The 23,677-nt window shown below is 38.7% G+C and overlaps 1 protein-coding gene across 6 annotated transcripts in view; it reads left to right on the plus strand.

The window, feature by feature from the left end:
• Positions 1-23,677, plus strand: part of CDK14 (cyclin dependent kinase 14) — a 711,364-nt gene that overhangs the window by 465,347 nt on the left and 222,340 nt on the right. For all 6 annotated transcript variants that reach the window (XM_049714769.1, XM_049714770.1, XM_033420532.2 and 3 more), the window contains one exon: positions 18,898-19,018. In XM_049714769.1, coding sequence (XP_049570726.1) covers positions 18,898-19,018 — 121 coding nt within the window. The remainder of the gene's footprint in view (positions 1-18,897; positions 19,019-23,677) is intronic.

Here is a 23,677-nt window from a genome sequence, read left to right on the forward strand (position 1 = left end):
ATTAGTTGTCCAAAATGATGTTTTTGGTAACGTGGAGATTTATGTGACATATCAGAAATGTAGTAGACAAATGGACAAATGTTTTTCCATTAAAATGGTCACAAGCTTTATATTGAAATTCAGTAATATTGTATTCCAACACAAATAGGTCCTTTGCTACCTTATGCATCCATATACATAAAGCATACTACTCAGATTTTTAATGAAAACTTTTGTGCAGATAACCTGGATGGTCTCCTATTATTAATGCTTTTTCTCTCTTTTTTTCCTTTGAGCTCACCGTAGTCATTAGATTCTCTTAATAGATAATAGATTTGTTCAGTCTTGTTAAATGGTCATTATTTTAATTTTGAATGTGTATCTCAAGCTAAATAATTCTTTAAACCCTTCAGTTCTGAAACTTTAGCTTGGGTGTCCTCAGGAAGAGAATAGTCTTCATCACAAAATAATTACCACTCCCTGATCTACTTTCTGGTACATGGATGAATACTCATGTTGAGTCTGGCATCTAAATTAAAGTATTTTTAATAATTCAAAGTGTAGGGCATTATAAATAATAGTTAAGAATAAGTTTTCATAATTCTACATTGTTTTGTGTTTAGTAATTCATATCATAAACTGTAGAAACATTCCTATCAGAAATCACAAAATCAAATCATTAGCTGATTTCCTTTTTATGATCTTCTAATACCTTTCAGTTTTAATATTTTATCCAACTATGACAATGAGGTGAATTTACTTCAAATGTTATCTTTTAGTGTCTTTGTTTGTTGCACGGTATTTTATGTAAAATGAAATTTACCAATTACTATTTGATGAGTTTGATAAAGGTATATAATGGTAAAACCACCCCCCCAATCAAGTTTTAGAGCACTTTCATCACCTCAGAAAGTCCCCTTGCTATAGCAGTCAAGTAAATATTATTTTTCTTACTATTATTTTTAAATTTTTTTCAGACCTTAGTCAGCCTGGAAGAGTGGGACCCCAAATAATAGAACACTGCTTGGAAAACAAAATTTCTGTCTTATGAGATATTCTAGACCAGGGCTCTCAAACTTTCTTTAAAATGACAGATAATAAATATTTTTGGCCATGAAGTCTCTGTCACACTACACAAATCTATTGTTTTAGTGAAAAAGCAGCTACAGACACTATTTCAACAGATGGGTGTGGCCAGATTTGGTCCATGAGATGTAATTTGCCAACCCATGCTCTAGACCTTTTGAAATTCAGTTTTTCTTACTAATATAACCAATGAGCTGGTAAAAAACATTTTCAAAGGAATACATTAGTTAATAAAATAATTTGTAGCATTTTAATTTAGCACACTTGTCTTTTAGAAGTTATTATTTCTGAAAATGTCCAAGATATGTGTTATTCCAAAAACCTGCCAAGTGTAATTAGAATAAATTAATGTTGTCCAACTTTTTGTGTAGTAACAAATAATTAATGAAAAAAAGAGTAGTTAAAATTAGTATTAGTACCAAAAACTGAAACGTAAATTGTAGATTCTAAATCATGGCACTAACCTACAAAAGTTTTACAAATGTTGACATATGTCATGTTGTATTTTCTTGTAATATTGCTGCTCTAAATGGCATAGTTATTTGTTTGTTTTTTAATGACTAATCTACCTGTGTTTTGTGAGTGTTTCATACCCATTTGAAGAGTCTTACTAAATAAATCCTGAGGGTTTGAGAGCTTATCATGGAAGAAGAACACTTTGGGCTAATTGAGCATACCTACAGACTGGGCTGTGATTAGAGCACTTCTACATGTTGGAGTTTTAACCTCTGAACATATGGCCTTTGTCATATGTATCTTTTCTTTCCTAAGAAATCCAACTTTATAATGTTATGTTGTCTTTACCAAACCATTTTTAAGTTAAAACCTAGTAATATTGTAAAAAAAAACAGCCCAAATTTGCTAATTCACACATTGAGGAAGAATGGGCTTATCATAGGAACTAGGTAAAGTCAGTAATTTGTAATAGAAAATAGTCATTTGTGACTTCATGATAGAAACATTGCAAAAACTGGATGTTAACAGGAAAAAGTGTTTTGGGAAAAAAGTGTTACATAAGATGGCTTACCTTTTTACTTAAAAGTAAGAAATGTGTAAAGTTGCCTTTTTTTTTTTTTTTTTTTTTGTGGTATGCTGGCCTCTCACTGCTGTGGCCTCTCCCGTTGTGGAGCACAGGCTCCGGACACGCAGGCTCAGCGGCCATGGCTCACGGGCCCAGCCACTCCGCAGCATGTGGGATCTTCCCGGACCGGGGCATGAACCCGTGTCCCCTGCATCGGCAGGCGGACTCTCAACCACTGTGCCACCAGGGAAGCCCAAGTTGCCATTTTTTAAGACAAAAAAACAAGTTTATAGAAAATGATATAGTGTAAAGGATATGTTTTTTAAAAGTCTGTGTGGCTTTTTTTTTGTTTTGAAGATTAATTCCCTTGAAATTTATTTTTAGAAATATATGCTGCATTTGTTCATAACATTTGATGTAGTCTCATCTTTAATGACATGTTAATACATTTAGAGTCATTTAGTGCCCATGACGTATTGTCTCATACTTCTGGATTTGAAATACTTTTGGATTTCAATATACAGTCATTTCAAAGATGAATCAATCCATACATGTACTAAATTTTACTTAACCACCAGACATATATTTCAAGTATAGTTACCCCTCTGTGCTCCTTTAATGAACTGTTTAATGAAGGAATGAGTAGGATCAATAAAAGAATGGATAGCAAAATAGAGAGGAATTCATGATTCCGGAACTCACATTTGGTTTGAAGAAAGTTTCTAAATTTAAAATGCCTTCAGTTACATTGTAAGATTTCAAATAAAGCTTCACTGGTGAAGATAAATGCCTTGAAGAACAAGTTATTTGGACTGACAAGATGGGGATATTTAAAGTATATTTAACAGATTCTAAAAAGGGCATGTGCTTCAGATGTTAGGTTTCTGTCTTTAATTCTTAAAGGATAAGACAGTTGTCTAGTATAGCACAAGATGAGTTTACATTTTATTGCTGACAGCTCTTTTAAAACCATGGCAGTCTTCTGGGAACACTCTTGGTCCTCTCAAATTCAGCATGTGTGATGTTTGCTGACAAGTGAGGATAAATAGATTGTCAGGCTGCTGATTCGGAGTTCGAACTTCTAAAATCTACCTGATAGTCTTACCTCCGTTAGTTCTTAGTTATTTAGAGCATCATGCCTTCATGTGGTTACATTGGATATAGAAATGAAGCCTTTATTGTATGAATTGTAAAAATTTAAAATAAAATCCTAACTGCTTGGGCAGTCTTGACACTTTCATCTGAGGGAACTCTGTTCTAAGTATTATACTTGCAAAAGCATGTTTCCCTTCAAGGAAGATTTTTTGTTTGTAACTTCAGAACTGCCTGATGATTCAGATTGCTCATGCAAGCTTATCCTCTATCTTAGTAGCTAAACTGGTTATTATGCAGACAAGCGAGGGCTTTAGAAGGCAACTTGGTTATAGTGGTGAGAATATTTAAATAATAGTTTATTTCAGCCTGCTCTACCCAGTCATTAACTCACTGCTGCCAGCCATCAGGTTCCCTGCACCAGGAAAGCCTGTTGTTTACAAACTATGACTATTTTAGGACCCACGCTATAAAGTATAAAGAATACATACGCTGAATTCTTACAGTGGAGGCGGAAAAGGGGGAGGGGGTGCTAAGACTGCACAGGACTGGGTTAGGGCTTATATGACCCCTTTTCTTTCTCTCTTTTAAAAACAAGTATTTTTGTTGAGGAGGTAACATGCGCACAACAGTAATAGATATTTCCAAGGCTATAAAATGGGAGTATAGTGAAAATTGTATCCTTCTTCTTCCTGTTTCCTTGTTTCTTTCCCCACAGACAGGTCACCTTGGCCTGTTTCTTATGTTTCTTTTCAGAGACATAATACGCATGTATAAGCATGTTTCTTTTTAAGCAAATAGTATATATCATGCCCACTGTTCTTTATTTTGCCTTTTCCCTTAGCAGTATATTATAGTTGGTTCCATATTAGTACATACAGATTTAATGGCCTCATCGGCTGCATTTTGAAACTGTACCATAATTTATTTAGCTATTTTCCTCCTGGAATTTGTGGTTATTTTTGGTCTTTTGCTATAAACAATGTCACAATAGGTATCCATGCACATAAGTCTTTCTGTGTATAAATACAGGTTAAAGGTGCCATTGATCACTTTCTGAAACTTCTGAAACACACCCAGTGACTTCCAAGTTCAGTCCAGGCAGCCAGCTTGGTGAACACATTACTCATCCTGTCTAGGCTGGGCCCTGTCTAGGCTGGTCCTGGGGACTTTCAAGAATCAGACGTGGTCCCTGCCTTAAATAAGGTAGTATCACTCTCCAGTGACTGGGATGCTTCAAGGTAAAGTGCTGGGTGACAGATCAGAAGTGCAGCAGAATCTTGTGGAAATCCACACAACAGGGTGGAATGACTTCTGATCTTGGGGATCAGGGAAGAATTTGAGGATGGGTTGGAATTAGAATTCCATGTGGGAAGTGGCAGAGGAGGCATGGGGGGGGAGAGGGTTCAGGAAGCCTGGGTGCACCAAAGCACATGCTGGGTGTACTGCCCTCCACACAGGGCCTCCTCATCATATTTGCCATGTGCCAGGCCCCCTCCTGCCTCAGAGTGCGGGCACTTGCTGTGCCTTCTGCCTGTAATACTTCACCAAGATTTTTTGATGGCTTGCTCCCTTTGCAGGGATGCCCACAGGTCATCAGAGCTCCTCACTGTGGGCCCTGGTTATTTGCCCATGCCCTCCAGGTCTTGTCCTGTCGTGTCAGAAACCAGTGCCTCATGTTCCTGCCCTCTGCTCTTCCTCTCAATGCCACCATGTAAAAGTGCCTCTTATGATGGCCTCTGGCACAGCTGGCTCCTCCCTGGTGACTGGCACTCCCACAGCCATTCTGGCCTCCTTTGCCATCTGCTCAAGGGCAAAACAGGCCCTTCCCTTAGACTGCTACAATGCAGCCACCATCAGGGTATCATTTCCAACAACAATTATGAAAGTGGAGAATTTGGGGAAGGGCAAGGTAGTGGTACTACTCACTTCTGTTCAAAGTGGTTGGCTCAGAACCTAGAGACCCCTGCTTAGCATTGGAGAGAGGGTTCTCTCTGTTTATCTCTTGCTCGTCCCTCTCTCTGCCTAGGACTGGCTTTCCTCTCCCCGAAGTGAGTGTACCCCAGTGATGCTACCTGGAATTCAGGCCCTAAGGCTTCAGAAAGAGGAATTTCCCTCCTTGTGAGAATCTAAGTCTCCTGAGAGGTCTAATTTCAGATCTTGGGGTCCCCCTTGCATCCCCTAGCCACAGGACTGGGTGCTCTGACCTGCAGCCCAAATAAACAATCATAGCACTTAATATTTACACCAAAACACAACCAACAGTCCAGTATCAGTAATCTCAGTAGGATTTAGACTTAAATGTTATTAAGTTGGGCTTAATTGGTCCTGTGCTTTGTAGGGTGAAGAATAGCTCTCACCACCTACCCTTTCTTCAGTCCTTTGGGTTCCTGAAAACCTCTGATCAAGAACTGGGAGAGGCATTGGTACATTGCCTTTGTGTTCCTTGAGGCAGCAAACGTCTCCCTCAAATAAACTGCAGAGCCGCAGAAACCTATTAGCTCTGCCAAAACAGGCACCCAGTTTACATTAAACCCTTTGGTCTGTTTGAAGCATCCAGATGCAAGTTAATTTCACAGCCTTCCCCAGAACAGTGGGTAGGGGCTTGCTTTACATTTATATAACAGAAATTGCTATTAAGTTGCTTTTCTTAGAATAAAGGAACAGTCAGCAGCTAAGGTAAATTCAGGTCTCTTCCTGTCAGTAAAACTAAACAGCTGGAAGCTTTGAAATGAGTGTATTTGTACTTCTGCTCATCAAGGTTTTTTATAAGAAACTCTCAGGTCTGGGCACACCTCTTTCTATGCTTAAGTTAGCTCTTTGAGAGGCAGCTAAGGTGCCATCAGAATAAGAGACACCTGCTATTGTTGTAGTTGGGATCTAAGCTGGTTTCACACATATAAGCACGTCAGTTCATAGGCAGGGATTCCAGTAAGTAGAGGCAAATTGATCTCCTGTCTGAATGTGCTTTAGACAGTCTTGTCTAAGTCCTGTTTTACAAAAGACTGTTATATTGGGATGCAGAAGGGGTGGGACGTGATGGTAAGAAATGGGACAATCATAAGAAATGATCATTGCTCATAGGGAGCTTATAATATAGATGGAGAGATAAACAGATGAATAAAACAGTTTTATGTACTTCCTGCCAAATGAGTTGAATAGAGAATGAGATGTGATATAAAAATTTGGAGGAGAGATTGATTAATTCTTGAGGTTTCATTCATCTAAATTTTTTTTTAAGATTTATTTATTTATTTTTGTCTGCGTTGGGTCTTAGTGGCAGCACTAAGGGATCTTCGTTGAGGCACACGGGATCTTTTTGTTGTGGTGCACAGGCTCTTCCTTGTGGTGCGTGGACTTCTCTCTAGTTGTGGTGGGCGGGTTTTCTCTTCTCTGGTTGTGGTGTGCAGGCTCCAGGGGGCATGGGCTCTGTAGTTTGCAGCACGCGGGCTCTAATTGAGACGCACAAGCTCAGTAGTTGTGGCACACAGGCTTAGTTGCCCTGCGGCATGTGGGATCTTAATTCCCTGACCAGGGATTGAACCAGCGTTTCCTGCATTGTAAGGCAGATTCTTTACCACTGGACCACCAGGGAAATCCCCATCTAAATTTTAAATATCACATTAGATAAAGTTTGAGACATCATGGAGTTTGTTAGGAAAATAAGTTCATCACTTATATTAAGAACCAGTAGCTTGTATATTAATAGCATTATGGTATGATATTATATTTTTATTTAACATATTTATGAACATCATAAAGAGATTAAAGCACTATATATATATATTGGGTTTACTTCTTACCAAAAAAAAAAAAGAATCAGGGGACTTCCCTTGGCGGTACAGTGGTTAAGACTCCACACTTCCACTGCAGGGGGCACGGGTTTGATCCCTGATTGGAGAACTATGATCCCGCATGCTGTGGCAGAAAAAAAAAAAATCATGAGCTTTTAGGTAATGTAATCTTACTTGCATTAGGTTTTTAAAATTTTTAAACCCAGGAACAGATTTTTCTGTTGAAATCTGACACAAGGTCCCAAGCTATAACACAGGTAAAAGTAGAGGTGCTCTGGATGAGGTGGGTTTGGTTATTCACCCTGTTGGCCAGGATGACAAACACGTACCACCTGCTATGGGAACACTGTCTCAGGGGTTCATGATAGGTGCTGTTCTCTTCTCTATGTCAGTCCAACAATAGACTCACTGTGGGCCGACGCCCTGCCAGGAGCTGGAGCTACCAAGGTGAATGATGCATGGTCCTCTTTCAGGGAAACTACGGTCTTATGTGGGGTGGGGGGTCTGGGGGGCTGATATGTAAATGAATGACTTGGGATGTCCATGCACGCTCAGGGCTGCTGTCATTCAGAGAACAGAGGAAGGCTCACTGCCTGGACCAGGGAGGGAGGGCAAGTCAGGGAAGCTTCTGGAGGACTTGGCCATAGTATAGGTATGAAGGACATGTAGGAATCCATCAGCTGAGTAAGGCATTCCAAGGAATGAGACCATGTTGTGCAAAGAAACTGGCATGGAATCAGATAATTACAGGTAATTTGATAGGCAGGTAACAGTTGCCTATGTTCTGTTCTATAACAGCATAGAAAGGAAGGGGAAGAAAAAAGGCTGGGGTAATAATAGCAGGGGAAGTTATTTCTCAGAGTTTGGACTTTCAGAATAAAGCCCAGAGGATCCATTAAGCTCTATAGCAGAGGAGTGACCTGATCAGCTGGTGTTTTAGTTAATGATAATAGCCAATATGTACTGTGTTATTATAGGCCAAGTGCACTATTCATCACTTTCCATGCATTTCTCATTTAATCACACAAATGCCCTAGGAGTCAGGTGTGGTCATTGTATCAGGGATCCTAGAAGAAAACAAAGGGCAACTCAAGAAGGGTGCTTGAGGAGAGTTGGATGAAGGGACTATTTACGAAACTGTGGGCAGGTTTAAAGATGTAAAACCCCTCCAGGCTAGCAGTAGTGGGGAGCCTTTACCATTCTGCTCTGCAGGATTATGAGAGAAATAGATTCTGGAACCCACTGAGCAAGAGTGGTAGCCTTCCGGGACTTCCCTGGCAGTCCAATGGCTAAGACTCGGCGCTCCCACTGCAGGGGCGTGGGTTCCATCACTGGTCAGGGAACTAAGATCCCACCCACTTGCTGCACAGTGTGGCCAAAAAAAAAAAAGAAAAGAAAAGAAAGAGTGGTAGCCTTCCAAGGGAGTACTTAGCCACAGCCATTTTCCTGTCCAGCTGGGAAGGAGCCAAGGGTAAAAATGTACACCAACCTCACTTTTTTCCTTCCCTCTGATTTTTGGTCCTTGTGCCTCCCACTGGCCAAACTGCACTTGAGGCCAGGGGACCAACAACTCTGTAATTACAAGCTCATTAAGGTCAGCAGAGAACAGGAAGGAGGAAGAGTCAAGGCTGCATCAGGAGGGCTTCCCTGGTGGTGCAGTGGTTGAGAGTCCACCTGCCGATGCAGGGGACAAGGGTTCATGCCCCAGTCCGGGAAGATCCCACATGCTGTGGAGCGGCTGGACCTGTGAGCCATGGCTGCTGAGCCTGCGCGTCCGGAGCCTGTGCTCCACAACGGGAGAGGCTAGAACAATGAGAGGCCTGCGTACTGCAAAAAAAAAAAAAAAAAAAAGCATCAGGAGAGGCAAATAGAGAATATCCAGCAAAGTTACCACATGCATTTCACACATGAAGCAACTAAAAGTCAGCTAGGTTAATCACTTGCCCCAAATCACACAGCTTGTAAGTGGTGGTCCCACATGAGCACACAGAGGAAGCTCTTACACACTACAGGGAACTGTCTCTTCCTCACTATGGAGAAGGAGTAGGAAGGGCAAACATGGCAGCTGGGAAACCAGTGAGGAGCTCTTTCTAAGATTCAAGACCCAGAAGAATAAGTATGAAGGCCGAAAATGACAGTGCAGTGAGCACAAAAAGAAGGGAATGGATTTGAAACAGTAGAGGCAGAATGGATACAACTGTGGACCTCAACTTCCTTATAAAAAATGATAATATAGAAGACAGACTGTCTTAGATTCTTTCCAGCACAAAAGCTATATGACTCATCTCTGCAGTGATTGTGATATATATTTGTTTCATGGAATTAATGTATCTTTGAAAATATTCCCCAAATGCTCAGTATACCTCCTTTTGGAGATTTAAAGTTTATTTATATGTTAGTAATGCCCAACTCCAGTATCAGGACAACCAAGATTGTCACCAGATGTCATAAAACATGTTTTAAAATCATCCAAATAAAGTTTAAAAATCATCAAAATAATGTTCATGTCTTTTAGTAGACATTTTCTTCTCATTATGATGTCTGAAATCCTGTACTGAGTACAGTGTTGAGACCCCAAACTATAACTTGACCTCTGTTCAAATAGTATGAAAAGAGAAAAGAAAAAAAGTAAAAGCATGGGAGACAATAATTCACAAAAATTGGGCAACAACCATAAAAATTTTAAAATATCATAATGACTTAGCATGACCTAAACCTTTTTTTTCCCTTGAATTGGCTCAATGATTCCCTCATTAATTTGAACTGATTTAGTTGGACATTTACCCTTATAAAAACATAAAAACCTCTTAGTTCAAGTTTGAGCATAGTTGCCTATTTTCATCTCATGGAATATTTAAAAAATTCACTTCAGTAAGGACACCTCAGAAGAGCATATCCTTCAGATTAGCTTTAACCACACCCAAGTTTGAGGTTTCTGGAAAAAATGAGCCTTTGGGGTCCTGTAAGATAAAGAGCATCCCCCCCCCCCAAAAAACAATCGAATTCCTAGCAGTTACTCTCCAAGTTACTGCAGCCTTCTGGCTAACTACTCCGTTTCTGGGGCTACTGCTTTCTGCCAGCTTCCACTTTAAAACAGACAAACAAAGGAGCTGATAAGAACTGTTCTTATTTAAGCAACCAAACTCTAATTTGAAGGTTCCTGAGCATTTCTCTTATCAAACTTCTCTTTTCCTTGAGGGCTTTTTGTCTGATTGTTCTATGAGGCCCTCTAGACAACGTCAGTCATTTTCTCTTGAGTTTACTTATTCTTTTGGAACCTCCTTTCAGTAAAACCAGCTGTGTTTTCTCCCTACTTCTCTTTCCTCTGTCCCCTGTCCTCACCCCATCCCTCTCCCTCTCTCACAAGACTGACCTGTCACCGCTCTGGGCTTTGGACCCACTCAGTCTATGCCACTGCCCATCTGGAGCCCAGGAGCATGTTTGTTCCCAGATGCCCAGTCTTTCTGGGGAGGCGGTGACACTGGCTGCATTCACATCCGGGCATAGCCACTTATTACTGTCGACCAAGGGGTCAATTAGTTTCCTGTCTGTATAATTGGGATACTAATAATTATATTACCTTCTAGGTTATTGCAATGATTAAATGACATCACACCTTTAAAACCCTCAGAATACCCAACAGATTGTAACTGCTCAAGAATTTCTCATCAAGTTTGCCTCTATTATAATCACGAGCATATTATCCACAGATTCTCATATTTTTATATTACCTATGATAAGACTAGGTAAGGGTATTGTCCCCCCTCCTTTTTACAAAATTTTAGGTGGTTTAGGAAGGAAATGGGAATGATTTTCTCATAAAGTCTCCAAGAGGAACACTCACTCTGATTTATTATTTTTCTTCAAAGCTAAAAAAATTAATGAGCATAGGTTGTTATTTCGAATGTTATGTATGTATGATAATTTCATCTTTATACATTGGCTTCTTTCATATTAAGCACAAAGCATACCTCTGGCATAAAATTGTAATTATTCTTAGTTTATTTGACCTAATTATAGTTACAATCTCTCTTTAACATATGCAAATGCATGCTCATAATAGTTTTGGTATATAAATACATATTTATAAGCAAATGGCCTAAAAGTTCTGAGTATTATGTCTTGATTTAAAACTTAGATTCTTATGATGAATTTAGTATGTTTTACCTTTAATTTTTAAAAACTGGAAACAAATCATCATGGATATGGATATTCATCAAAATTGCCAATTTAGTCAGGTTATGAAATTCATTTTCTATATTGTGTTGTCATCTAGCATTGGAATAATAACTGAGTTTCATTAACTGAGAAGCAGAAACTAGAAAATTAAATGTAAACCAGTGAACTGTGAAAATGATGATATATTCATGTATACGCTCTTGAAAATGATTTTGCATTTTTCTGCTAATGCAGATGTGATGTGATGGGATCAGTGAGGTGGAATTACTTACTTAAAAGGGCTTTTTAAGAACTTGAGCATATATGACCTTCATACATTTAATGAACAAGGTTCTTAGTAATATTTTCTTAGGATCACTGAGTTTTAGTACCCAGATGGACTTTAAAGTTTCCTTAGTCTGCCCATGGGTCAACAAACTTTTTCTTAAAGGCCAGATACTAAATTTTGTAGCTTTACATGTTGTACTTACTCAACTCTGCTGCTGAGCACAAGAGCAGCCATAGACAATATGTGAAAGAACAGACGTAGCTGTGTTCCAGCAAAATTTATTTACAAGGACAGGTAGCCAGCTCATAGGCCATAGTTTGATGACTCTGATCTCAGCCCCCTTATTGTACACATAAGCAAGAGAGCTTAAGTGACTTAATCAAGGAGACACAACTAACTCGTTAGTGTCAGAACGACTGTCAGGCATTTCGTTTTTTTCTTATCACAAGTCTTCTGATATGCAGACTACTGCTCTGGTAGCAAAAGCATGTTTCTTATATGGTAGGCAGCCAAAGAACTCTGACTAATTGGTCTTACCACCACTCCTATTAATTTCATGTAAAGCAGTATTTCCCAGAGGAATATATTGTTTTTATCTTCTATGCAAAATAGAAAATAAAGTCTTTCTATATAAAAAATTTAATTCTTTGAAAATTTCCTTTCTTGTTTAGAATGTCTTTATTAAAATATTATGATCATTTCTGTTATTTCAAATGAAAGATATAAAAGAAGTGCCCTTGAGGATAGACAGAAGTTAGGCATAATTTATTAACTTAAAAAATTCAGGGCTTCCCTGGTGGCGCAGTGGTTGAGAGTCTGCCTGCCGATGCAGGGGACACGGGTTCGTGCCCCAGTCTGGGAAGATCCCACATGCCGCGGAGCGGCTGGGCCCGTGAGCCATGGCCGCTGAGCCTGCGCGTCCGGAGCCTGTGCTCCACAGCGGGAGAGGCCACAGCGGGGAGAGGCCCGCGTACCGCAAAAAAAAAAAAAAAAAAAAATATATATATATATATATATATATATATATATATATATAAAATCAGAACAAAATAAAATATTGCCTTAACATGTTTTAATGTCTTCTGGACTTAATTTCATTTTAATTAGAGTTTGTTTTCAGAGGTTACTCTTATTCAGTTGAAAGATTCTGACAAATGCCAGTCATAACATTTTAAAGGGATTTTTGTATCCTGTAAAGAGTAGCTTCTGTTAAAGTAGAAATCTGGACAGAAAAAAGCAAAGATGTTTCATTTAAAGGAAAGAAAAGGAGATTATAATTGTTATCTCAAAACTTTTTTTCCACTTTAAGAAACACCACGTGATATTAAGTGTATAAAAAACATAGGCCTGTCCCTAAAATGCTCACATTTCCTGCTTTCTGTTATGGCAAATATGGGGCAAGAGGTTTGGAGGATGCTTATAGGGGAAGATTGAGCATTAAAGTCTTTTATTATTCACACTGGAGAGTGTTCCAGTTAAACTTTAACTTTCAGTAAAATTAATCTCAATAAATGTAGGTCATTTATTGTCTAGGATGTATTTCGAAGTTGATAACTATTTGCCATGGACAGACCTGAGGCTAGTGTAATACTCTAGCAAGAGATGATGATGAGGACCTAAGGAGAAGGAAGAAAAGAGAGCAATTATAAAGTAAAATCCATTGAATTTTTAAATTTTTTAAGTGAAAGTGAAACTGTGCAACTCAGATTGGGAGTTGAACCCACGCTCTTTCAACTGAGATCACACACCTGGTCTCAGGACTTAATGAAGTTCAGGTTCTTGATCTCTCATTGCAGAGAGAAGTCAGTGAGAGACAAAGGTGATAGGTAGGAAGTAGATTTATTTAGAGAGAAACACACCTCACAGACAGAGTATGGTCCATCTCAGAAGGGGAGAGCGGCCCAGGGTATGGGGTTGTCAGTTTTTATTGGGGTGGGTAATTTCATAGGCTAATGAGTGGGGGGAGTATTCCAACTATTTTGGGGAAGGGGTGGGAATTTCCAGGAACTGGGCCGCTACCCACTCTTTGACTTTTAGAGTCAGCCTTGGAACTGTCGTGGCACCTGTGGGTGTGTCACTTAGCTTGCTGATGTGTTACAATCAGCGTATACTGAGGCTCAAGGTCTAGTGGAAGTCCGCCATATTGGACCTACTTGGTTCTAATCAGTTTATGTCGTGTCCTCTGGCTATGTCATTCTTTTAAAGGTTGTGCCCTGTCCCCTTCCCTCCTGTTTCAAAAGTAGCCTATAACGAAACAAGACTTCCAGCTTTGGTGAATGGATGGATGGTGATGTTTAGTGGTGAGTTATAGAACACTGGAGGGGGTAGTAACGGTTGGAGAATTGGGGACAATAAAAATCTTAAAGATACATATGGAGGATCTAAGTTGACATTTTTTATTTAGAAATCTAAAGTTTTAGGGGAAGATTGATAGTAGAGATACATATTTGGGATCTTCAGCAGACAGATAGTAACTGAACACATGGGAGTAAATCAGATCCTCCAGGAAAACTTGTCAAGTGCAGAGGCAAAAGGTTAAAGCCAAAACTCTGGACAACACCAGAAGAAAATGCTTTTTTGTTTTGTTTTGATTGATGGTTGTTTATTGATACACTGTAAGAGCAGCAATAATGAATTTTTAAAAATAGCTTTAGTACCTCATCAGATACTTAAGTAAACCCTCTAGGAGGGAGAGGACACCATTAAAAATGTCTGTTTAAAATAAATTCCAGGCCAGTTCTCAGGACTGCGGAATGGGAAAGAAATATAAAAGGCTTACTCCATGGACTAGCTCACAGAATAGAGAAGTCTTCCCCTTTTCAGCCTGACAGCCTAATGGTAAACTGTTACCCAAGTATGTCATGTCTGTGTGGAATCAAGCTGTGAAGAAAGGAGCCCCTTTCCTAGAAATATTGATTTTGCGATTAAGAGCAAGACACTCTTTTTCTGATCATTCAGTTTGGGGAATGAGGTAAGGTGTGAGAGAGACGTGTGGGAGTTGCTCTAATATAAAATACAAAACCACTGACAAGCACAGAACAGTGGCACATCCTCTGGAAAGACTGAAGTGGTGAGAGATATTCCTTTATATTGTATTTTAGTTGGCTTTCGCAAGTCCATCTACCTTTTGCCATTATTCCACTTAATTCAAAAGAAACAAGTCAGTGTTGCCAGTTCTTCCTCAATTCCTTAGTCAAAGCAAAGACATGGGAATTAGTATTCTTGGACCCCAATGCTAGTTTTGGCAATTTTCTCCATAGAGTCAGAGGGATAACTCAAGTCTCCAACCGATGTTACTACCTGCAAAAAGGATGCATTAGAATTTGAAAGAATAATTAGATGTGCATAGAATAGAAATCTAATGAACATGAGTGTACAGCTAAAAGAACTTTTACTGTTTGGGGAACCTAAAACAGTTTACTAGTAAATTGCATTTGACCCTGGACTCACAGCATGTTCCCTGTATTAACGGTGCAATTGGCCATAGAGACTTGTGGTTGGGGTCCAGTGGTTAGTGGTTGTAACTTGTGGTTAGTGCCTGTAGGACATCCTCATCCCTATGTCTAGTGAGGAATTGGGTAGACCCAGATCTGAAGCCCACAGACAAGTATGAGCTGGAGATAAAATCTTAAGAGAAGTCACCTAGGGATGACAGTTAAAACATAGCATTAGCCAGTTACCCACAGAGTGTATACATTTAGAAAGCACTGGTTTAAATATATAACTCTAGACAAGTCCAGCAGTTATGGGGCAGATAGAGGAAGATTCCAGAAGCAGACCAAGTCACTCCTATTATCTCTTCCATAACTGAGAAGTCAAGGGAGTAAATTTAAAAGAATGGGAGTGGTCAGCTGTATCCATTGCAGCTGAGAGAACTTTTAAGATAAAGACTGAAGAATCTCCATTGGTTGGCGCCAAAGGGCTGGGCTTCTGGAGGCAAATGTTGGAAGAACTGTCACATGATTTACTTTGTGTCCCTACCAGAGGGTAGAACCAGGCTCAGGGTGGCAGCAGAAGTTAGACCATCTTATAGAGATATGAAAAGGAATTCTTTCCTTGGGTAAGAGCTTACCTGTAAAGCTTCTTAACTCTTCTGGAAATCTAAGATTCTACTATGCTAGCTAGAATCAAGGTTGTCCAACTTTGAATAATTGGCAAGAGGGCTTGAATGATAGGATTTTTTACTCCACTCTTAGGGTCTTTCCTTAGTTAGAAGTGGTAACATCTTCAAGTTGGATACTCTGAATCGTTAGGCAAGCCATTTTAGGTGCCCTAAGGAACATGCACCCTTTCATATGTACACACTCAGCCACAGCAGCAGTGTATAAATAACCTATAGTCATCTAGTTAGCATTTCACGTTGCTTTTTGACTCTTAATTCAAACTGAACATTAATATAAGAAGTTTTGATAATAACCCATGAACTTCATCCTTTTTAGAAGGTATTGTAGCTTTCTTCCTGTAGTGTAACCATAGCAACTGACAAGGAACAGAGAAAGAAAGCTTTCACACATGCTGTGATAATTAATCCTGTCCTACAGTTTTCCTTCAGCCGGAGGATGCAGTTTAATAAATTTTGCATAGTGAGCGTGTTTTGATGCATGAACTGTATAAATACATAGCAATATCTTTACTAAATATATTTATTTAAAAATGCAGTTGTATATTTCTACTTCAAGGTGTACTTTTTTTTTCTTTTGAGTCATTGTTTTAATAATGTGCTCCCTCCCTGAAAAGTTTTGGCATTTATTTATCTTTTTAACTGAACAGAAATATTTTTAGGGTAAAAACCTTTTGTTTAACAATATACAGGACACTCTCTACAAGATTATGTTTTAATTGACTATTAAATTGAGATATGAGAGTTCTTCTCAAGTGATAAAGAAGAATGTATCTTAAAAATATAATAACATGCTTTAATATGACACATTTACATGCAAACCACTTTAAGAAACTGTCTTAACACATTGAAGAGTTAGATATTGAAAACTCATTTTCATTGTTGATTTGGGAAGCTGTGTGACCCATGTGAATGGAGTTTGGGCAGTCCTTGACTGAAACATGAGATGGAGAAAAATAATGTAGATGAAGAGCTTTTTCTGTTTATATTTTTCAGAAATATTTAATCAGTTTTACAAACTTGATTTCAGAGTGGGCATAACTGACCTGAAGTCACATATCATTATTTAGATTTATACTATTTCTAGGTAATTTTGAGGTCTGGTTCTCCCTTTAAAACTGGGGGTATCTGGGCTTCCCTGGTGGCGCAGTGGTTGAGAGTCCGCCTGCCGATGCAGGGGACATGGGTTCGTGCCCCGGTCTGGTAAGATGCCACGTGCCACGGAGCGGCTGGGCCCATGAGCCATGGCCGCTGAGCCTGCACGTCCGGAGCCTGTGCTCTGCAACGGGAGAGGCCACAGCAGTGAGAGGTCCGCATACCGCAAAAAAAAAAAAAAAAAAAAAATACTGGGGGTATCACAATTTTCTGTAACCAGTCTGGTCTTCTGAGCTGTCAAAGAAAATCTCATATTCTTAAATTCTCCTATCCCTCTGGCCTAGCTTTCTGTCAACAGGGACTTGGCAAAACCAAGGGAATCCAGCCTGAATGTTTTTGGCATCCCATTTGCCTTGACAACAGCATATGGAACGAGTCAGAACCTACTTCAGGACTTGTGCTTATTAGCTCTTTAGTCTGTATAGAAACATGCTCATTTGAGGAACTAAACTTTTTGATGAGATTACGAAACTCTGGAAACACTTTACCACCCTGTTTTATCTGTTGTTCAGTTTTGCCTGCTTTGAGGTAGGATAAAACCTTGCAGAGAAAAGGAGTAGAGGTTATTATGGAAATCTGTTATCAGAAATAGTTATTCTATTCATGTGCAGAAAAGTTAGGGACTGTACATGTGTAGGTATGTTTGTGTGTGTATAATCTGTATATTTTAATATGGAATACTTATAAACATTAGTCAATTTATAATATGCCATTGTGTTGTTATAAAAACTGCATGGTAGGAAAAATCGAGTTATTGTAACCATAGTTGAACTAATTAGAAATTCATCTTCTCACCAGATGCTCTATTAATTTTAACATTTACATATAATACAGTAAAGGGAATACCAAGTGTTTAATAAACTGAGAAAAGTTATGTTCCTAAGTACTACATAAAAATTTAAATAATCAGAACATTAAAATAAATATGTTATGGTAGGTTCACTGTAAAAATGTTTATTCGCTTTGAGCATCACAGTGATAAATAATACTTTACACTTGTCATTAATGAACATACCCAGATAGAAAGCTATCACAGATTTTTTCTCTTAAAAAAATAATATCTATAGATTTTGTGTTTTTTAAAGGAATTATGTATTAATTGTAGAAAACTTGGAAAAAACTCAGCAAAACTTACTAAATTAAAAAAACGGCTTCCCTGGTGGTGCAGTGGTTGAGAGTCCGCCTGCCGATGCAGGGAACACGGGTTCGTGCCCCGGTCCGGGAAGATCCCACATGCCGCGGAGCGGCTGGGCCTGTGAGCCATGGCCGCTGAGCCTGCGCATCCGGAGCCTGTGCTCCACAACGGGAGAGGCCACAACAGTGAGAGGCCCGCGTACCGCAAAAAAAAACAAACAGATAATCTTGTATTCCAGAACTAACCACTAAGGTTATTCAAATATATTTTCCACCAGTCTTTTTTCAGGGCATAAATATTTATGGTTGTGAGGTCAAACTGCATGTAATTTATCACTTAACATTTTATTGTGACCACTTTCCCAATTTTTAAACATTCTTAGAAAACAATTTAATTTATTATATGGTATCTCATCATTTCCACATACCAGATTTATTTAACTGTTCCTTTATAATTATTTTTTATGTGGTTTTCAAATGAACCTCCTGAATAAGCATTTCTTAGTGAGTGTTTGACAGAACCCTAAAACCAAAAGAAGTTTTGGAAAAACCCTTTGAGAAAAGAGTCATATTCTTATCTTTCAGATTCACCGTACACATTAGAAAAATTAAGGGCACTGAGAAGTCTCACAGTACGGAAACCTGTTTTACTTTTTAAACCATCTTTTCTCAAAGGTATTTGACCTTGGGACTTTTCCATATCACACTTATTTGTAACTCTCAGAACTAAAGTACCATGAGACATTCTTTGGAAAGTCCAGGAGATTTCCAAGCTTCTGCATAGTATTAAATAGTTTATGAATTGTTTGTTTACTCTCCTGGGATACTTTTTTTTAGATTCTTGGTGCTATATTAGGAAATGTAAATGATTTATTGGTTATTAGCATGTATTTGAAACAGGTAGACCACAACAATGCTTTCCCCAACCTTTCTAGTAACCGTGACATTGCATTCGTGATTCTGTATTATAATATCACCTTTGACCTTTTAAAACTGTGAACATTCAAATTTAAATTCCCTTGTTTTATTAATGCCTATTAAACTTCTTTATGTTTCATGTAACCCACAGGTCTTGCAAGAGCAAAATCCGTCCCTAGCCACACATACTCCAATGAAGTGGTTACCTTGTGGTACAGACCTCCAGATGTCCTCCTGGGCTCGACAGAATATTCCACCTGCCTTGACATGTGGTGAGAAATGGAAGCTTTACTCTAGCTAATTTATCTATAGTACTTGGTCTGGGTCAAGCCTAGACAAACATCCTAACAGTCTGAATGAAGATTAATGGTGCTGGAGTGTTGGCCTGTGTGTGGCAATACCACTGGAGTTTTTGAAAACATAATTGGGAATGTTCCCTAATCAGGGACTCCCTTACAGATGGTGTCTGCTAATGGTTCTTGATGGACAGGGGCAGAGACATTTTTCTAGCTGTCAGTTTGGTGATTTTTCTCCTTAAGGGTCTTAGTTTGTAGATTTATTTTATAACAAGGAAGTGTATATCTCCAAACAGCAGCATAGGTTGGAAGTTGTAGGAGCATGTTTAAATTCACAACAGAAATCAGATAAGTGGTCTGAAAATTTTGCTGTGACTGTAAGGTACTAAATTTGGTACAATATACCCCTGAAAACTGTTGGTACCAATTATCCAAAATGAAATTAAATGATTACTTTTTAAAAATATCAGAGTAAGTTTAATTTCAATAGAGTCACAGTTTTACACAGTGGTTTAGCAAAACTTAAAATTCTATTATAGGAGGCCCAAAGAGTGGCAAGGTTTAATGTGTAATTATTATTATTGATAAACTACGATGAGTCTCCAGTCTAGTGTGATCTAAATCAAATAAGGGAATAACCTTCTTTTTAGCAATCAGAAAGGCTTAATAGTGAATGTTGAAAAGGTCATTTATTAATAGAAAAATCCCTTTTCTAGACTCACAATTGTGTTCAGAGTAAAACAGTTCACATAGCACATGGCTATTTGATAGCATGAATCATCTTCCATGAATGATGATGCCCTACATACAGAATTCAGCTACATGTTCACATAATGTTTATGACCTCAATAAAGCTTCAGCATGTGTCATTTATCTTCTTGCCCTGTACTTACTTCACTGCTCTACCCTAAATAATCTTGACTTTTAGTAAATTAGGCTGTGATGAGGCTTGGCTTCTTCCCTGATATTTTTAACCCAAACTTTCTTCCTTCCTTCCTTCCTTCCTTCCTCCCTCCCTCCCTCCCTCCCTCCCTCCCTCCCTCCCTCCCTCTCTCCCTCTCTCCCTCTCTTCCTTCCTTCCTTTCTTTTTGTCTGCGTTGGGTCTTCGTTGCTGCATGCGGACTTTCTCTAGTTGCAGCGAGCGGGGGCTACTCTTCATTGTGGTGCGCAGGCTTCTCATTGCGGTGGCTTCTCTTGTTGCAGAGCACAGACTCTAGGCATGTAGGCTTCAGTAGCTGTGGCACGTGGGCTCAGTAGTTGTGACTCACGGGCTCTAGAGCACAGGCTCAGTAGTTGTGGTGCATGGGCTTAGTTGCTCCATGGCATGTGGGATCTTCTCAGGCCAGGGCTTGAACCCATTCTGCCTGCATTGGCAGGCGGAATCTTAACCACTGTGCCACCAGGGAAGCCCTGATCCGAACATTTTATGGAGAGAAAATAATCAAGTTCCTTGTGATGTAGGGTACAGTGTAGATTTACTTAATTTAGATTCCAACAACCCCTTAGGAATGGGATTTGGGCATCTGTAAAGCCACTGAAAATATATGCAACATTTTGTGTACACGTGGATATATTTATTTTTCTGTGTTGTAGATCTGTATGAGTTATAGAGTGTTTTTCTCTACGTTTTGAGAATGGAAATTCTAGATTGTTTTTCAGTGAGGTCAGTTAAGGACTCTGCTAATAGAACATAGTTTGGAAATATTTGTGGCTTGGAGCCAGTTTTGTTTTAGTTGCTTGGCAGTGCAGTTAAGACTCTACCCTCAGAATGAGGAGAAGCTATTTTTTATACACTAGTGGCTAATTTTTCCCAAACCTTTGAAAGTGCTCTTTAAAGTACAGAGAACCGCATGGATTGGGACTTGCTAATATGTCTGTTTGTGATATATAATGTTTGACTTCCAGTCTGTGCCTCTCCACTCGCCCTGCCCCCAACCTTTCTGTGACATGTATGTGCCTGTTGGTGTCCATTCTCTTAAGGAACAAGGCTTGGTTGCTTTCTGCCAATTTGCTTTAAGGAGAGACATAATGAAGCATAAGAAGAAGATGGTTATTTAAGTGGAAGGGAGGAAAACTGATATAAACTAATAGACCCCAAATGCCCTTTTGTCTGCATGCCAATATTATTCATTGCCAAAAGCAAATAGTAAATGTGTTATGTTGGAGCAGTTTCCCATGCTTATTGGCTCTACATTTCTAAGCCCTAGAATCTGAGTTATGTCTGTGCTATGCCTGTCACTCTGAATCTGATTTCATTCCAAGCCATTTTCTAAAAGCCATTTTGTTATTTTCCTATAAGTCAGGTAAAACGTATGTATTTTTCCAGTTAGAGAAAAGTTCACAGGGCAATGATTTTTGCATGATTAATGACCTTGATGCTGGGTATTCAAAGATCTAGATATGGGACTATAATTTAGTCATGGCTCAGCTGCACCGAAGAGAAGTACAAATATTAACCCATAGACAGTAGCAGGGGGGCAGGTGGCAGTGGTTTCAGGCTATTTTTACAGTTCATTTACCATCCTGGGGCAGTGGGGTAGTAACTAAAAACTAATGATCCCTACACAGTGTTACTATTTCCAGTTTTCTGTTTAAATAGCTTCGGGCAATAAAAATATTAATGAAGACACTTATTCATTAACATTGGCAGCAAGTGATGGAAGTCAGAGCTCTCCCTGTTATGATTTACTGCTCTAGGTCTCCAGCATGGTGGTGATGTATGAATATAGTGTGTGATTTGAGAACTCATCAAGAAAGATAGCTTTATGACACCTTTGTCTGCCTCTGTGAAGGAGGGTTTAAGCAGAGGAATCAAATTGGACTTTGTGTCATGTATAGCTTCCCTTAATTCTTGGATTTTATAACTCTTTGAAAGTCAAGGCATAGGACATCATCTTTAAGCTTCTAAACCAAAAAGACTTACCAAGTACTGAAAACCACATTAAGAGAAGTGCAAATGTGAAAAGGAGCTTATCTGTGTAGTTCCTCCCTTGTCAAGGAGTTCTGCTCTAGCTGTCGAGGTCATTGCTCTTAAATAAGCCTTATATTCCTTTATAGAAGCTCATAAATATGTTTAGAATGGCATTTGTTTTCTAAAGCAGGTCACTTGGGATTATTTTAAGGGATTAATTTTTAGCATAGTGACTGAATTAATCTGTAGCTAATAAATATCTCATCATCATGGTGCTTTTGGGGGGGGCACAATATATAGTGATACCACCTTGTGTCAATTCCAGTGCTCCCCAACATGGTGTGTAAAGAATGATAGCATGTCAGTCTCTCCCTTTCATCATCTTTTTCAAAGCTAATTAACATATTAACTATGCTTGTCAAAATGTGGGGCAAATCATTTATAAATAAACCTGTCAAATGTAATGAGATTGCATATTAAATCACCCTTTTCTCTATAGCATTTCTGATTTAGGATTAAAATTAATTTAACATTGTAGCAGCTGGGTGGTTAGAAAAAAATTTCCATACCGATCTTGATATATAGAAAAACGTCTGCATCAAAATTGATTTTGCATATATCAGAAAAGAAATTGCCTATTTATTGAGTATTATAGGGCCATTTAGCATTTCATTTTATTAAATAAGCCTAATCACCATACATACTGGCAATATAGAGTTCTGCCATCATCCTTAATGATCTCTCCTGAACCAAGGAAATTTATGTAATAAAGTTTCCTAAGGACTCAGGCTTGTTTACCAGTGTTTTAAGAGAAAGAATCATAAATTGTCTTAAGCAATAGTAATAACAATGGTAACAATAATAGATACTTTTACTGAACACAAACTGTATTCTAAGTCCTCTTATGCATTTTAATTACTTACCTACTGTTCTATGATACAGTGAAAGAAAACAAAACCCAGGGAGACTAAATAAGAGAGTAAGGGTCATAGTAAATAGAGCTGACATTCAAACTCAGAGCTAACCTACTCCAAAGCCCTTTCTCCTTATAACATATTACATAATCTCTTAAGATGATTTATAAGCAATTGTTTTTTATTTTACTAGTAAAGTGATTCCAAAACACAAGTAAGTAAAATACCTCTTTGAGAATTTAGGTTATGATCTGAGTCACGTTTTGGATCCTTTGCATATTTCAAACAAAGTAGATGGCTTTCCGTCTCACACAACAGCCTTGCAGACTGCTTTCTCTCCTCACATCAATAGTCTATATTATATAATTTTATTCAGGGTGGAGTTTTTTTTAAATAAACTTAAGACATGAATCATTGGATTGAATACATTTTCATGAGACCAATATCTATACTGGCAAGTATTTTCACAATTTCTAACCATTTAGCTTCTGCTAAAACGAATGTGTCCATTTAAAAAAGAATGCTAGTAAAACCTGAGAATTTGAGTTCGTTCATCTATCAACATTATTTACACATTTTCTAATTAATCAGGTCATGAGACCAAGGGGGATTCAGATTAGTCACTCTCAAAAGTAACAACTCTTTAAGAGATCTTGAGAGCTGCTCAAATAATACATGACCCAAATGACTTGCCAGTGTAGCCACTGACAATGCAATGGAACATGACAAAAGAACAGGGGTAGTCAGAAGGGTGTCTGGGGGACAAAAGCTGAGTTCCTGCTGGCAGCCGTACTTTCTGAGCCACTCCCA

The sequence above is a fragment of the Orcinus orca genome, chromosome 9 (assembly GCF_937001465.1).
Source record: "Orcinus orca chromosome 9, mOrcOrc1.1, whole genome shotgun sequence".
In the NCBI taxonomy this organism is placed as follows: Eukaryota; Metazoa; Chordata; class Mammalia; order Artiodactyla; family Delphinidae; genus Orcinus; species Orcinus orca.